This window comes from Misgurnus anguillicaudatus, chromosome 16, assembly GCF_027580225.2.
Source record: "Misgurnus anguillicaudatus chromosome 16, ASM2758022v2, whole genome shotgun sequence".
In the NCBI taxonomy this organism is placed as follows: domain Eukaryota; kingdom Metazoa; phylum Chordata; class Actinopteri; order Cypriniformes; family Cobitidae; genus Misgurnus; species Misgurnus anguillicaudatus.
The window spans coordinates 31,872,908-31,889,347 of NC_073352.2; the positions used below are offsets into that span (position 1 = coordinate 31,872,908).

Sequence of the window (16,440 nt, forward strand, 5' to 3'; positions counted from 1 at the left end):
GTGTCATAGCCGATGGTGTAGTGGGCAGCGCTCCGACATATGGTGCAAACGCACTTCCGGTGACCCGAGTTTGAATCCCGGCTCGAGGTCCTTTGCCGATCCCATACCCCTCTCTCCACCCTCTATTTTCCTGTCGTCTCTCAAAAACTACTGTCTATCAATAAAGGCAAAAATGGCCCCCCCCCCAAAAAAAAAAAAAAACATGGAAAAGTCAGATTTTCATGATACGTCCCAGAAACTCGCAGTGATTTTACGTGCATGTGATGTACAATGCAATGTTGTGACAAACAAACCTTTTTTTTAACATTATTTTGTAACATGATTACCAGTTTAACGTTTTTGAAAAAAATCATCCTTTGAATGAGACAGATTATTCTGTTTGGAGCCCTTTTGTGTTTATTTAATTATTTTAGATTTGTCAGGAAATGTAAAACAGCTCTGAGAAATATGAAACAAGACAGGAAAATGCACAAGCATTACATTTTGATATTGAGACACTTTGTGTTGTAAAATTTGTATTGCCGAATGCTAGATTTTGTGGCCCAGTCAGAAACACACAACCATAAGCAACTGATATGAAATCACTTTATTATCCGTGTGTGGTGATTCCATTTGGCAGGAATGTTACAGTCTAAAATCTGTCTATAACAGATGCATGCAGTGAGGCCAACAGGTGAAGCGCTCGGTAAACACTGAGGACACACAGAAATATCACTTACAACCTCACGTACAGTGCACAGATCATATGCATGCATACAATTCATCAACAAAGAGAGAGGAAGGTGGGTGAGAGAATTTACAGTAACTTTAAAAAGAAATACACTAAATTAGAAACATATTTTTCCAAAATACAACCACCAGGAGACTTACAGAAAAATTACAGACGGAAAATTACAACGAGATACGTTCTCTTTTCAACACAGAGGAAACCGCATAGGACGATGCAATAGGACAACAGACACGTACATTCAGATAACAACAATGGGATATTTCATCACGTTACTGTGTTAGGCAGTTTTATCTTATAGCATCTGAGAGAGAGAGAGAGTTACATTGAGTGAATGCATGTTAAATGTTGATCAGGAATTGAGTTTTAAAAGTAGATTACATAGATGTTCTTCAGTATCAGAATATTACAATAATAATGTCTTGATTCATGTTTTTCATTACAGAGTATCTAATTAAACAGGTACAGCTTTAAAAAAAATACATTTGCTAAGTAGGTGAAACCATTTTGTATCCAATGAAGCATTTAAACCATGAAATTAAAGTCTGTGTAAAGTCATTAAACAGTTTTCTCCATTTCTGAGTATTTTTTGGGGCGAGATTAAAATCATGGCTTGATGACACATGCAACCCCAACACAATCCCGATGCGAGCATCCATTCAGGACGTAAAGGTATTTAAAAGTTGAGAGAGGAGGAGGTTTTCCCGTGAGTGGGCGGGGTTTCAGCCCTGACAGGGGACACGCCCCCAGCGTTTGAGAGCAGAGAAAATTTTGAACGCTTATTTTTTATCATGCAAATTTGTCTGGGTGGTTAATAACACATTTTCTGCGTTGTGACAAACTGAGAACATGTTTAGTATCAGACTTTACACAGACTTTAAAGGGATAGTTCGACCAAAAAATTGAAGATATTTTGCAAGATGATGGTTGACAGAAAAAATATTATGGAAGTCAATGAGTGCTGTCAACTGCATTGTTACCATTATTTATCAAAATAACTTATTTTATGTTCAGCAAGAAATATTTTATTTTTATTTTTGGGTGAACTATCCCTTTAAGACATTTCTTTGAGCATTGACAAAACCTAAACCCCACAGAGATAAACACAGTCAGTCATGTAAAAATATCTTAACAAAAGAGAAATAATGGTAAAATAACAATAAAATGCAATCTTACCAACCCTCTTTGGTTTAATAAAACATAAGCAATGGTAGTATGGGTGACATCATGGACTTCAGGCAGTTTTTAAACATTAGTGCAGCCAATGAAAATTCACCACATCACATCGGCGAGGACTAAAAAATCATTTAAATGCATACTTTGTGCTCCCCTACTGTATATAATATAAAGTACACATTGAATCTGGTGGATCAGTGGTTGATTTTAAACATTGTTTTTATTCTCGCAATTGCATTTGCACAAAATGTATTTAGTTAAAGATAATATCCTACGCTAATGTTTTAGTTAAATCTCATATATCCAAAAGTGGTACAAGTCAAATGAACACAGAAATAGTAACTACAGTGGCAGTAAGTTTTGAAACATCATTACAGGAAGATGCCAATTTTAGTTTTTCATAAATGAAGCATCTTAGCAACTGGCTAGTTTGTTTAGCTTTAGAAGGACACGGTCTGAATCTGTAAGCACATTCGTATAACAAACATGAATAAATATTGAACTTCTTGTTGCATGTAGTTGGCAGGACAGATAGCTACACTATGACATCACTTTGACAATGTGCTATAAAAATCTTTTTTACCGAATACAATTTTATCACTCATATTCGCATGAAATTACATCTGAATATTACCAATAAATTCTTTAGGACCAGATGGAATGTCTGGAATATCAGGAATGTTCAAAGCAATAAAATGGCAGCAATTATACAAATACCCAATTTTCTAAATAGTAAAATGTGCCTATTTTTGACATTTAAACATACATGATCTGCCACTAACACAAACTTTTGAGATGAGCTTGTGATCTACGCAAATCAATGATGAATAATGTAGTAATTTACAGTAGCTGGAGCATACTCACAGCTTACAACCATACTTATTCAAGTACGCCATGACTTTTAATCTTAGAAAAAAGGAGACATTCGTTTAATTCTTCCAAATCTGATTTTCTCATTAATGAGGAACTCAGACCCGCTGTTTTCCTTCTCATCAGTTCGAAACAACAAAAACAGCGCCTTACGTGAACTATAGCAACAAGCAAGCTTAATAAGTAGAGCTGTCGATCAATATTTTTATTAGTTAACGCATCAACGCATACGTTTACAAGAAAACTTTCATTTCACTTGCACAAAAACATCACGTGGGTTAACTTTGAAAGCTCTAGATAAATATATATCGCTAAGCAGCAACACGTTCCCGCTTAAAAATAAGAGCCGGTCTCTATTTAGAGACGCAGTGACCCGTGCTGACCTTATAATAAATAATAAAAACATCCTCCTTCACTCCGTTTACTAAGCTCATTTCGTAGACTGAAACTAGGAAGACAACACCGCGTCTGCACACAAACATTCTCAAGCAAATAAGCTGAATATATATATATACTCATGAAGATTGTCTGTTATTGCTGATCTGGGTTCAGTTGCCCATATTCAACCAACCGACACAGGACATCTTCATTCCGAAACAAATATTGCACCATTGTCACTGTCTGTTTACGTAACGTTTGCTCACAAACGCATTGTGAGTGCTAACGTAAATAAATGTAGACACTAAATACTTCGATTTATTGTACAGCGATGAAAGCAATGAAGATATTAATATATAGCCCTATTGATCCAATTGTGGTTGTATGTCACCCATAACATTCTGCACTATCTCAAAAGCACAAGGAAGTCAATTTGTAGTAACATCAAGCTGATCCGTTTAGCTAATATATCTGATTCCATTTTAATCGATCAAATTCAGACTTTACAGTCTGGTATGTACAGTATGATGTATAATGAGGGACGTATATATATATAGTTTATAGGAAGAACTACATAGACGTGTATGGACCAACACCAAACAAAATCCAAAATCAAGTTATTGCCTTAAATTTCAATGCATTTCACCTAAAATGTCGAATGAAATGGGATACATTGTACTGTTAAATGAAATATTGTGGCATGCTTAAAAAATAAAACAAAGCTATAAACTTATGTTCTCTTTCATATTACAGTCTGTAGTCAAATGTTACAATTCATGATGGCTGAAACTGTGTACACTAAACGGATGTCAAATGAAACTTTATAAAGACTATTTTATAGGTAAAGCACATGGAGCAACAATCAAAATGTGAGCTGGAGAAATCTCTCCACGATAAAGTTATGGCTTTTAGTCAGTGTTTATTTTTATATCTATATCGATATATATCAATTTATGTATATATTTATCTGTATTCACATACAGTTCTTTTTTCATTGGCTATTTACAAAGAAAAGAAATGAAGCATGAAGGATATATTTGCTCTAAGGTCTGGACTCATTTGATTTGTCTTTCAACGGAGAAACAATGTAAGCATGCATATGTAACATTTCTAACGCACACACTTTTTATAAAAAAATGTCACATATGTTTTAACCTCTCAGTTAAAGACAGATGTTGGCACGCGGATCAAGTCCAGAGATCTTAGAACAAATACGAGAAAGGGGAAATAGAAAGTAGATTCCATGACAATGTTTTCGGTACGACGGATCAAAACTGTTACTTTTTATTGAACATATCTTGAAGTGGGCCTGGCAGGAACTTCATGACTGTATCCACAATGCTTTCCTCTTCCTCTTCCTCATCGCCACACCCGGCAGGGATTGCTTTCTTGGGACGGGTCAAACTGCCCTCGGACGCCTGCTCCATAGCTGCCTGGGCCTCGGCCTCTTTCTCTTCCTTCTTCTTGATACCATACTGAAAGATAAAACGGCATCATGTTAGTCATTACTGAGTGTATCTCCGTGATGTCCAAATCTCCAGAAATGTGTGTGGGCTCTCTACCATGTAGGTCTATGGGAGTCTGATGCTTAGAAAACCAAAAGCAGCCCTTAAAGGAATATTCCATTTTCTTAAAAGAAAAATCCAGATAATTTACTCACCACAATGTCATCCAAAATGTTGATGTCTTTCTTTGTTCAGTCAAGAAGAAATTATGTTTTTTGAGGAAAACATTGCAGGATTTTTCTCATTTTAATGGACTTTAATAGACACCAACAATTAATACTTAACTCAACACTTAACAGTTTTTTTCAACGGAGTTTCAAAGGACTATAAACAATCCCAAAAGAGGCATAAGGGTCTTATCTAGCAAAACGATTGTCATTTTTGACAAGAAAAATAACAAATATCCACTTTTAAAGCACAACTTCTCGTTTAGATCCGGTCGTCATGCACTAGCGTGACCCGACGCAATACGTCATCACGTCAAGAGGTCACAGAGGATTAACGTGAAACTCCGCCCCAGTGTTTACAAGTGGGGTGAAAGAGGACCATTCCGACGTTGTTGTATGTCAACTGATACTAATTAATGTCTTTGTGTCAGTTTATTGTTTACAATGGTCCGCAAATGTGCGTTTTATATTTGTAACACGTGACCTCCCTACGTCACTACGCATTTACGTTAGGTCGCTCTGGACCGGATCTAGACGAGAAGTTGTGCTTTAAAAGTGTATATTTGTTATTTTTCTTGTCAAAAATGACAATCGTTTTGCTAGATAAGACACTTATGCCTCGTTTGGGATCGTTTATAGTCCTTTGAAACTCCATTGAAAAAAAACTGTTAAGTGTTGAGTTAAGTATTAAATGTTGGGGTCTATTGAAGTCCATTAAAATGAGAAAAATCCTGCAATGTTTTCCTCAAAAAACATAATTTCTTCTCGACTGAACAAAGAAAGACATCAACATTTTGGATGACATTGTGGTGAGTAAATTATCTGGATTTTTCTTTTAAGAAAATGGAATATTCCTTTAACTTAATAAACTCCATCATTTAAGACACAATGCAACGGTGCAATCTGTTCAACTACAGTAAACGTTTATTCCTAACAGGCTTGTTGTCATACCTTTCCAATTTGGTCTGTATCTCTTTGTTTAGTGTACAGATGGATGAGCATGAGAGGATTTAACCTTCAATACCTTCAATTCTAGATTGCCTCGTAACCTGGATGTTTATTTGGGGACTGTTTAAATTGGATGGTGCTGACTGTGTACCTCCGGTTCAAGTTTGGCACCCCGCCACCTGGCAAGTCAATTGATTATTTGATTCTGACAGTAAGCTTAATGATTCGCAGATCAGAGACACTTTCTCATTTGCAAATAAATGTGCTCATTTAAAACATTGTTCCGGATATTGGCAGAGAAATTCACTTCATTAGAGAAGTGCTTAGATGAAAAATGGTCTGTTTGTGCTGTGTTTCACCCCCCCCCCAAAGGGTCTGAAGCTAAAATAACAATCCATTATTTAATATTTTTTGGTGTGTAAGGTTCAAGCCCTTTGAAAACATATTGCACAGTAAAGATTAGTCTACAGGTAAATTAAGTAGAAGAGTCCTCACATCATATTTTATGTTTTATATATGAAGAGTTTCGTTGCAAAACGAGATAAATCAGTTTTTTAACATTATTGTCAAAACATGTTTATAATTATGTTATCATGTTATTATTTTGTTTTATGGTGCTACTTAGCTGTATTTTTTAAGTTATGAAGGTTTAAATCAAAAATACACAACCAAAAAACGAGATTTCAGAATTTTTTAAAAAACGGAGTTATCTCGTTTTGCAACGAAACTCTTCATATATGGATGATTAAATAATTGCAGGTATATTTGTGTCCAAAGTTGTGTCAAGTCTGTTACTATCATACTTTGATAACAAGGTAGATTACCATTATTGTAAATCATGAATATTTTAATGTCATTTCAAGTAGGCTCAAAGTGCTTTCTTGTTGTCGGAGCCGATGGTGTAGTGGGCAGCGCTCCGACATGTGGTACTTTCGGCGATCCGAGTTTGATTTCCGACTCGTGGTCATTTGCCGTTCCAATACCCCTCTCTCCTCCCTGTCCTCTCCTAAATAAAGGCAAAAACTGGCCATAAAATAAAATAATATTATTTTTGTTGATAGCATGAGTTTAGCGCGGGTCATCTCATAACCAGCAGGCCCTGCAGGTTGGGGCGGGTAAATAAATTGTCACTTATTTGCGGGGCGGGTTGGGGTGGGTCATTAAAAACCCATGTATGTTTAACGCTGTCTCACAAGAATTTCGTGATAATTATAAAAAATATTATAAAAAATAACAAATTGATAATTTGTATTAATTTATACAACCACATTTGTATATTTTTGTATGTTTTGCCTTGACCTCTGTGACGTTAGGGTTATGTGCTGGTTAGGGGTTGGGTTTTTTTCATGAGAATCGTACGTTTATGCACGATTAACTTCGTATGAATTCAATTAGCCAACTTTTAATTAGCAAAATATGTACGAATTCTCGTGAGATCAGGCTGGTATGTTCCCTATAGCTTATTTGGGAATATATTTTTCATATTTTATAAGGTTCTTTGATAAGGTTATGTTGCTATGTAGGCCTACGCAGCAACGTAACTTGCATAATGTCCTTAAACCTTTTAAAAGCAGCTTCTGCCACTAGCCAACAACAAAACAAACGGGGAAACAAAAGTGAAGATTGAAGATGAGGTGCGGGGAAATTAAGGTCGGGAATTTACATCATTAAAGAAACAGAAGACTAAGCGGCTAATAATTTCATAAATGTGGGACCCGCAGGTTGGAAAAAACCCCGACCTGTGCATTACTAATGCCCACACGTAATGCGGTTTTACCGTTTGATAATTCTGCTGCTATGATCAGCATACTGTGCTAAATTGAATGGCAGTTCCTCGATTTTTAAATAACACAGTGTTTTTTCAGTGCACCTCCATCGCCTTAAGTAAGCCCCATCCCACCACAAGAACATCATGGCCCCTTTTATTTGGACAATCGCATAAACATTATTTACTTAAAAATACAAACACATGTTACTCACATATTATTTTAGCACAGTTTGTGCTAAATACAATGTTATGTGATATTTAAGCAATATCGCTCGAGTAGGAGTGTGATATAGCTCTGTGTCATCACGGCTGTGATTAGGCCAGAGGCACGAGACCATAGGTCGAGTGCCGGAGGCAGTCACGGCCGTGATGATATAGAGCTATATCGCACGACTCCGAGAGCGATATTGCTTTTATACAACAGTTCGACGGCACACGTTTGAAAAACGAAAACTAGAAAACAACAACGGAGTAATTTTAAAAGCCTCTTTGTTTGAGAACTACTTCTTCCGCCACGGATTTGAGGGCGGCCAGAATGACAGGTAAAACTTTCGGATGCTTTGAAGCTCATAACAACTCAATGGACGGAAAAGCCGTTACTTTATATTACCGTTTCGTGGTCACAAAGTGTAGTTTTAAGATTAGTTCAGTCGAGAATGTATATGTATTATATTTAAATCTGCTGTCGATTAGTAAAGATAGCGCCTGTTTGAACGTTTGCTTAGTGAGATTCGGTACGAATGAGAACCAAAGCATGAGCGGACGTCAGTGTTCACTCGCCCCGCTGACCACCGCCCTCTCTGGGCTACATCTCTGACAGAGATACCCTGGCTCTCATGTTGGCTTTGTTTGTTTATGATCGTCAAAATGAGATCAAATCAGCAGTATTTGGTGTCATGATCAAACTATTACTTGTTTTTTAATTCATATTTAGTGTCTTTTGTGTTGTTATTGTTTTGGCGCGAGGTAAAAGTTAATAAAACTACTTGTATAACGTTACTATTGCTTTCTCATTTATTCTTAACGTGATACGAGCACTCGATTATTATTATTAAACTTTGTTCTTGTCAGTACTATATAAAACTGTTTTTTATAAGTGTCAGAGAGATGTTTTTGCATGCTGCTTATAAATAACGTTATACCAGTGGCGATATCTCATAACATGTTTTAATAGTCACGTCACGATAAAGTAAATGATCAATGTCCACATTTAAAAGCTGCGGTGCTTACCTGCAGTTCCACTGTGTTTTCGCGTTCTGATGAGAAATATAGCTCCAGAAAAAAACGAGTGTTTATATTCCTCTTTCCAAGTGTTAATCGTCCACACGATGTGACAAGACATTTCTCCCATTAACTTTAACGTAACATCCAAGAGCGCTGATCTTTGACAGACTGATTTATGAGCTAGTAAACTAATGAGACACACGGAGAGTGAGGAATGATACGAAAGGTGAAGCGGTTACAGCACAATATCGCATAGCTCTTAGCCAATCAGATTCGAGAACCAGAAAGAACTGTTGTATAATGGCCATTAATATGTTTAAAGCAACAGAAAAAAGGTCAAATATAGGAACCTCTGCCATTGTCCCAAAATGGTCGGACCCCAGAGTGTTAACGATTAACAAATTTTGGTTTATGTTAAATAAATAAAAAACACCTCTCCGGTGAATGTATTGTATGTCATTACCTCGCCACACCATCTTGGGACACTTATCTGCCGTGATACTGAGACATACAGTTCGTTATTTGGATGTCTTTCCAATAAATAAATAAAATAATTATATTTTTTAACTAATTACTCGCATAATCAACAGCTGACCCTCCAACCAAGATTTTAAGTCCACTGGGAACGTCGTTTTTGTCACTTATGTACTTATGGCATCTTATTAACACAGCTTAGTGTGGGAAATGTTTATACGGTTTGCTTGAAGAGAGTGCTTGGCAAACCCTGAAGTTCAGCTGGCGAGACATAAGGGCTTTTCTCAGTATTTCAGTCACGTATTTTTACTGAATGCAGGGATTTTTTCCTTAATCCTTGTGGTAAATTAGACTCGTGGGGTGAAGGCTTATGGGAAAAGACAGGCTTTCTTTAACCTCCCATCCCCTCAACAAGGCTTTGCATAAAAATGTAGCAGCTTTACTCAAACTGAGTTAGCTCGCAAGAGATCATCCACCATTTTGTGAAGTCATGCATACAATCTCTGAGACTGAGAGTAAATTATCATGATGAACTTATAAATGACAAGTCTGTACTGGAGGATCATTATTTAGTGTTGATATTTTTATGTTATATTTAAGTGATTATATTTATGTCTGTCATAGTTTTATTCAAGAGGAACATTTTGGGATGTTCATAAATTCAATGATAATTTCAGATGTTTACAAGCGTGTTATAATATACACTCACCTAAAGGATTATTAGGAACACCTTACTAATACTGTGTTTGACCCCCCTTTTCGCCCTTTAGAACTGCCTTAATTTTACGTTGCACTGATTCAACAAGGTGCTGAAAGCATTCTTAAGAAATGTTGGCCCATATTGATAAGATAACATCTTGCAGTTGATGGAGATTTGTGGGATGCACATCCAGGGCACAAAGCTCCCGTTCCACCACATCCCAAAGATGCTCTATTGGGTTGTGATCTGGTGACTGTGATGGTCATTTTAGTACAGTGAACTCATTGTCATGTTCAAGAAACCAATTTGAAAAGATTCGAGCTTTGTGACATGGTGCATTATCCTGCTGGAAGTAGCCATCAGAGGATGAGTACATGGTGGTCATAAAGAGATGCACATGGTCAGAAACAATGCTCAGGTAGGTCGTGGCATTTAAATGATGCCAAATTGGCACTAAGGGGCCTAAAGTGTGCCAGGAAAACATCCCCCACACCATTACACCACCAGCCTGCACAGTGGTAACAAGGCATGATGGATCCATGTTCTCATTCTATTTACGCAAAATTCTGACTCTACCATCTGAACGTCTCAACAGAAATTAAGACTCAGACCAGGCAACATTTTTCCAGTCTTCAACTGTTCAATTTTGGTGAGCTCGTGCAAACTGTAGTCTCTTTTCCCTTTTTGTAGTGTTGATGAGTGGTACCCGGTGGGGTCTTCTGCTGTTGTAGCCCATCCGCCTCAAGGTTGTGCATGTTGTGGCTTCACAAATGCTTTGCTGCATACCTCGGAGTGGTTATTTCAGTCAAAGTTGCTCTTCTATCAGCTTGAATCAGTCGGCGCATTCTCCTCTGACCTCTATAGCATCAACAAGGCATTTTTGCCCACAGGACTGCCGCATACTGGATGTTTTTCCCTTTTTACACCATTCTTTGTAAACCCTAGAAATGGTTGTGCGTGAAAATCCCAGTAACTGAGCAGATTGTGAAATACTCAGACCGGCCCGTCTGGCATCAACAACCATGCCACGCTCAGAATTGCTTAAATCACCTTTCTTTCCCATTCTGACATTCAGTTTGGAGTTCAGGAGATTGTCTTGACCAGGACCACACCCCTAAATGCATTGAAGCAACTGCCATGTGATTGGTTGATTAGATAATAGCATTAATGAGAAATTGAACAGGTGTTCCTAATAATCCTTTAGGTGAGTGTATATCCTTAAAACTGTGATAAAAACATAATACAGAATAGTTCAATTTTTATATCTCTCTTATATATTATCAAGCAGAGAAGCAAGCATATGTCGGTATCAGTGTAGTGACTCAAGTCAGTCTGTTTCTCCACAGTCTCTAAGCTTGACAGAGCTGGACTGCTGCTATATTTTCCCAGTTCCTCTGGTTCACAGCATGATCCCTCAGGGGCCTATCCTTCCCACTGCACAGCATAACACTCAACTGCAACTCTCCACAATGTAATGTGCAGTCTACCTCTAAAAAGTCCAACAAATAAAGAAAAAAGCATTTCCACAGTACAGACTCCATCTCACTTTTTGTATTCCATTGATATGAATCTAACCTTAAAGAGATAGTTCACCCCCCCAAAAACAAAATCTGTCTCATACTCACCCTCATGTTGTTACAAACCTGTATAAATTTATTGAAGGCTGAGCACAAAGGAAGATATTTGCAATCAAGCAACAGAAGCATAATTGACTTCCATAGTAGGAAAAATACAAACATTGCTCAGAATATCTTCCTTTGTGTTCAGCCGAACATTTATACAGCTTTGTAAACACTTGAGAGTAGGTAAATGATGAAAAGATTTTCATTTTGGGTGAACTATCCCTTTAAATAACTATCCACCTTTTCCTTGGAATACTGCTGCAAGAACAATTATGTGTGAAAGTTTCCAGCAGACGTTTCCAGCTTATTCTGACGGCAGTAAATTGTTTTGTGATTTATGTGTTGAATTTGAATACACTTTGCATTTATGATTTCGTTTTGTGTTTATAAGCACTGTGAGTGTGCAAATTCCAATGCTATCTCATGGCAATTCATACATATTTTACGAGGTGGCTTATTCACTAGTTCGCCTGCACATTCATGTCTTAAAGGCACACAAGGCAAGTCTGAGTATTATTTCTCTACTAGCTCCCCCTAGTGTCTGGGAGTAAATGCGTTCTATATCTGAGACTATACGAGACTGAAGGACACCGGGTCGGATACAGCGAACTTGCAAGTGGGGTATTCTTCCTACAGACGGTAGGGGCGGGCGAGAGAGTCTTCATTCGTCATGTAATGAGTCATTTAACCATATACCGACTTACGAAGATGATTTATTAACATAAAAATGCTGCCTTGTGTCCCTTTAATGATTAATGGTAAACGAACTTGGCTCGCTGTCCTCAAAGTGAGCTGTACACCTTCAAAGAGAGCGAACCAGAGGCCGGGGCTCGAGCCCCAAGTTCTACCCCCTGCAACAGAAACTGCACAGAGGAAGAAAGAGAGCAGTGAAGGAGGAGATGGGGAGGAGGAGGGATGCCGGAAAAAATAGCAGCTGGACCCGGAGGCCTGAAGGCTGCCTTATATACGCACATAATGATGATTGACAGGCCTGAATGTTTAGACTCCTCCCGAACCTACGTTTAGAACTACATTTCGTATTAATTTGTATGACCACATTTGTACATTTTTTTACGATTTGCCTGACCCCTGTGATGTTGGGGTTAGGGGTTGGGTTTCGTTATTGTTTTTTATTCAATTCAATTTTATTTATATAGCTCTTTTCACAATTTTTAATTGTTTCAAAGCAGCTTTACATTAATAGATGTAGGAAAAGCATAGAAAAGCGAGCATAGTAATAATGTAACGTATACAGTAAAGTATTAAGTTAAGCCAAAGGTGGCGGACTCTCCAGGAGATGAAAAACCCCCCTAGAAGAAAAACCCTCCTAGCTAGTCCAGGGGGAAAACTCCTAGGAGGAGAAAAACCCTTGAGAGAGATATATATTATTTATATATATAAATACTATCGGGGTATGTGAACGGGTAAGTGAATTAAACTGGTTCCACCGGTGGTCATTGGTCAGGCATTGGCTGCGCATCACGTTTTTACACGATTAACTTCGCATTAATTCATACAAATTAGCCAAATCGTAAAATATGTACGAATTCTCATGAGATCGGGCTGGCAAATTCACATTTTGATGTAAAAGAATAACACAGCAGAGAAGCGTTTGTTTACATTAAACCGGAGGTTGGTTTTATAATCGCGCAATGCGTCATGGGGTGTAGGAAAAAGTGTATATACCAGAATATCATACAGGTTATATTAGCTAAAAAATAATGAGCAAAATCATTTATGAGTGTGCAGAATGACCTTCTTTATTTTTAAATATATTTGAATGTTAAAGGTAGCCTGGGTTTCCCCTTGCTGCCTTGCGCGCAAATTTATTCACTCTGCAAGTCTAGCATGGAAACTATGGACCTTTTTTGCCCCCAAAATAGGGAACCAATCACAGAACGGGGAGGGGGCAGCAAGACGATGATGACGTCTATGCGACACACCAAAGCAGTTTTGTTTATCCAACATGGCAGCAGACGCGAAGTTACTTTTCAATGCAGCCCTAGACAGTGTTGTAAGTAGTTTGAACGCAAGTTTATTTAAAAAAGAGCAACTTTTGGCGTTAAACAAATTTCATATCCAAGAAGGATGTTTGGATATTGCAAGACATGATAGCCACAGAGTTTTATAGGACTAACCTGCTAGGCATCGTCCTCGACAAAGTACAATTAACTTATAAATGGTAGGCAGTATTTATTAATATCATATTGTCATTATGCCTGTACCGTGGTTGTCACAGTGCCAAAATTGTTGCTTTTCAATATCAATATACAGCTACCGGTTTAGTTGCATAGCTTTCAGCTGTGTGCACATGTATTGCAAAACTACATACGTCATCTGGTATAATTGTAACAACTGGCTATGAGCAAGTACAGACTCATTTGATAGACATTCGTAGTGCCCAATAAACGGCTCTGGGCATTCGTAAACCATACGAGAAAATGACCATATGGTTCCCAGACCATGTTTTATTCTCTATAAAACTGGTCTATTGTTATCCAGGCTATGTTAAAGGGATAATTCACCCAAAAATAAAAAAAGTTGTTTCAAACATGTATACATTTCTTTGTTTTGCTGAACACAATAGAAGATATTTGTAATCAAGCAGAAAGAGCATTGGCTTCCATAGTAGGAAAACAATTATATGGAAGTTAATGGTGCCCAAAAATATGCCCTTTGTGTTCAGCAGAGCAAAGAAATGTATACAGGTTTGTAACAACCTGAGAGTGAGTAAATGATGACAGAATTTTCATTTTTGGGTGAACTGTTCCTTAAAGGGACACTCCACTTTTATGAAAATAGGCTTATTCTTCATCTTCCCTAGAGTTAAACATTTGATTTTTACCGTTATGGAATCCATTCAGCTGATCTCCGGGTCTGGCGGTACCACTATTATCATAACTTAGCATAATCCATAGAATCCGATTAGACCATTAGCATTACGCAAAAAATAACCAAAGAGATATTTTTCCTATTTAAAACTTGACTCTTCTGTAGTTACATCGTGTACTAAGACCAACCAAAAATAAAAAGTTGCGATTTTCTTGGCCGATATGGCTAGGAACTATACTCTTATTCTGGTGTAATAATCAAGGACTTTGCTGCCGTACAATGTGTGCAGCAGGCACAATGATATTACGCAGCGCCCGAAAATAGTCCCTTTGGTCATTTTCAATAGCAGGACACTCGGGCACTGCGTAATATCATAGATTATCAATAGATTATGCTAAGATATGCTAAAAGTGGTAGCGCCAGATCCGGAGATCGGCTGAATGGATTCCAAAATGGTAAAAATCAAATGTTTAACTCTAAGGGAGCTGGAAAATGAGCATATTTTCAAAAAAGTGGAGTGTCCCTTTAAGTTTATATTGAACATCTAAAATATAAAACACTTTAAGATGCGCCAGTGTGAAATTCAGTAGTCCATGCTAATAAAAGTAATTTGCTTTCAATAATCATTGATGATTAAAAATAAAGTGTCTAAAAGGGTTCTTCACTGTTAAATTGTACGCACCAGTGTCATTCTACATGTAAAACTGTATGTGCTCTTGTTCTGGCTGTATGAGTCATTATTGTGAATGATTATTTCATGCAATGTTCACCTTGTCCCTGATGCCCTGTCGAATCGATTCTCTCTCTGCTTCCATTTTTGCATACTTCGCCTTTCTCTCTTCTTCCTGTTGCCTGAGGGCTTCCTGTCTTTCTTCCTCCTTCCTCTCAGCATCGGGGTCCTTTTCCTCCTCGCCCCCCAGCATTTTGCCCATGTCTTTGGTCGCCCCTTTGAGAGAAAGAAAGAAATGAGAACAGGAAATCACTCAACAGAGTCCACGAACTACAAGAAAGACTCCATTTTAAGGACGACCTCTAACACAAGGTCGATCAGTCTGTCATCCAGTTTCTTTTATTAATACCCTGAATGGAGACTGCCCTCTTTGTGAGTGAGATAGAAGTAGGACAGGCACCAAGATGAGGACAATGGGTCAGAACATTACCACAAAGGAGCTCCATTAGGGCCATGAGAGGTTTTGATAGCACATAATAAGATCTGATTGTACCAGCAGCTTATTTTCATCAATCTTGTCGCTTGTTAACATTCCAATGTGTGAATATGTATCTCTCACTATATTAATGGAACATGTTTTGATGTTTGTATGTAGTTAATTAGGGTATATTTACTCCCAGGCAAAGGGCAGGTGCTCAAAATAAAGGTCAGAATATATAACAAGTACGCTAAAAGGTAATAGAAGACAGGTAGCCATTTGTATTTGTTAAATGCATTAGCTAAAATGAACCAACAATGAGGAATATAGTTTTTCAGTATGGGTCAAAATTCTAGATTTTTTTTATGCCAAAAATCATTAGTATATTAATTAACTCATTCTCCGACAGCCATTTTTTTTTTAAAGTTGCCCGCCAGCATTTTTTGTGATTTTCACAAAAGTTTCACAAAATGCCTTACAGAAAAAAATTATTCTAAAAATATATAAACATAAAAATATATTAAATAAAAGAACAGACCCTCTGCTTTCAATCAAACAAACAAAAAAAAAATGGGGAAAAAAATCTATATTTTTTCTCTGCTTATAAACTCCTAAATATGGGTATATTTCTTCAAAAATATTTTTTTAGCAAAAAGCTGAAATAATAGCATTTTTGTGAAGGAAAATTGTTAGAGATCAGATTCAGAACGATTATCAAAACATACACAGAGTTTAAATTTAGTAAATAATTTTTTTGCTTCAGTTTTTTTATAAATTGTGTAAGTTTGCCATCTAGTGGATAATCGCGGTATTACAGATTAACATAAAAACTCATCAGGTACACGTTTTTTTATGCAAATATTTTCTCTTAATTGACAATATAACTCAATGGCGGAGAAAG

At 37.2% G+C, this 16,440-nt stretch overlaps 1 protein-coding gene across 1 annotated transcript in view; it reads right to left on the minus strand.

Annotated features, from left to right (window-relative positions):
• Positions 1–568: 568 nt before the first annotated feature.
• cplx1 (complexin 1) overlaps positions 569–16,440 on the minus strand; it is a 61,832-nt gene continuing 45,960 nt past the window's right edge. Inside the window, exons 3-4 of the mRNA XM_055177658.2 lie at positions 15,162–15,337; positions 569–4,626 (exon numbers count right to left, since the gene is read on the minus strand). Coding sequence (XP_055033633.1) covers positions 4,429–4,626; positions 15,162–15,337 — 374 coding nt within the window. The 3' untranslated portion in view covers positions 569–4,428. The remainder of the gene's footprint in view (positions 4,627–15,161; positions 15,338–16,440) is intronic.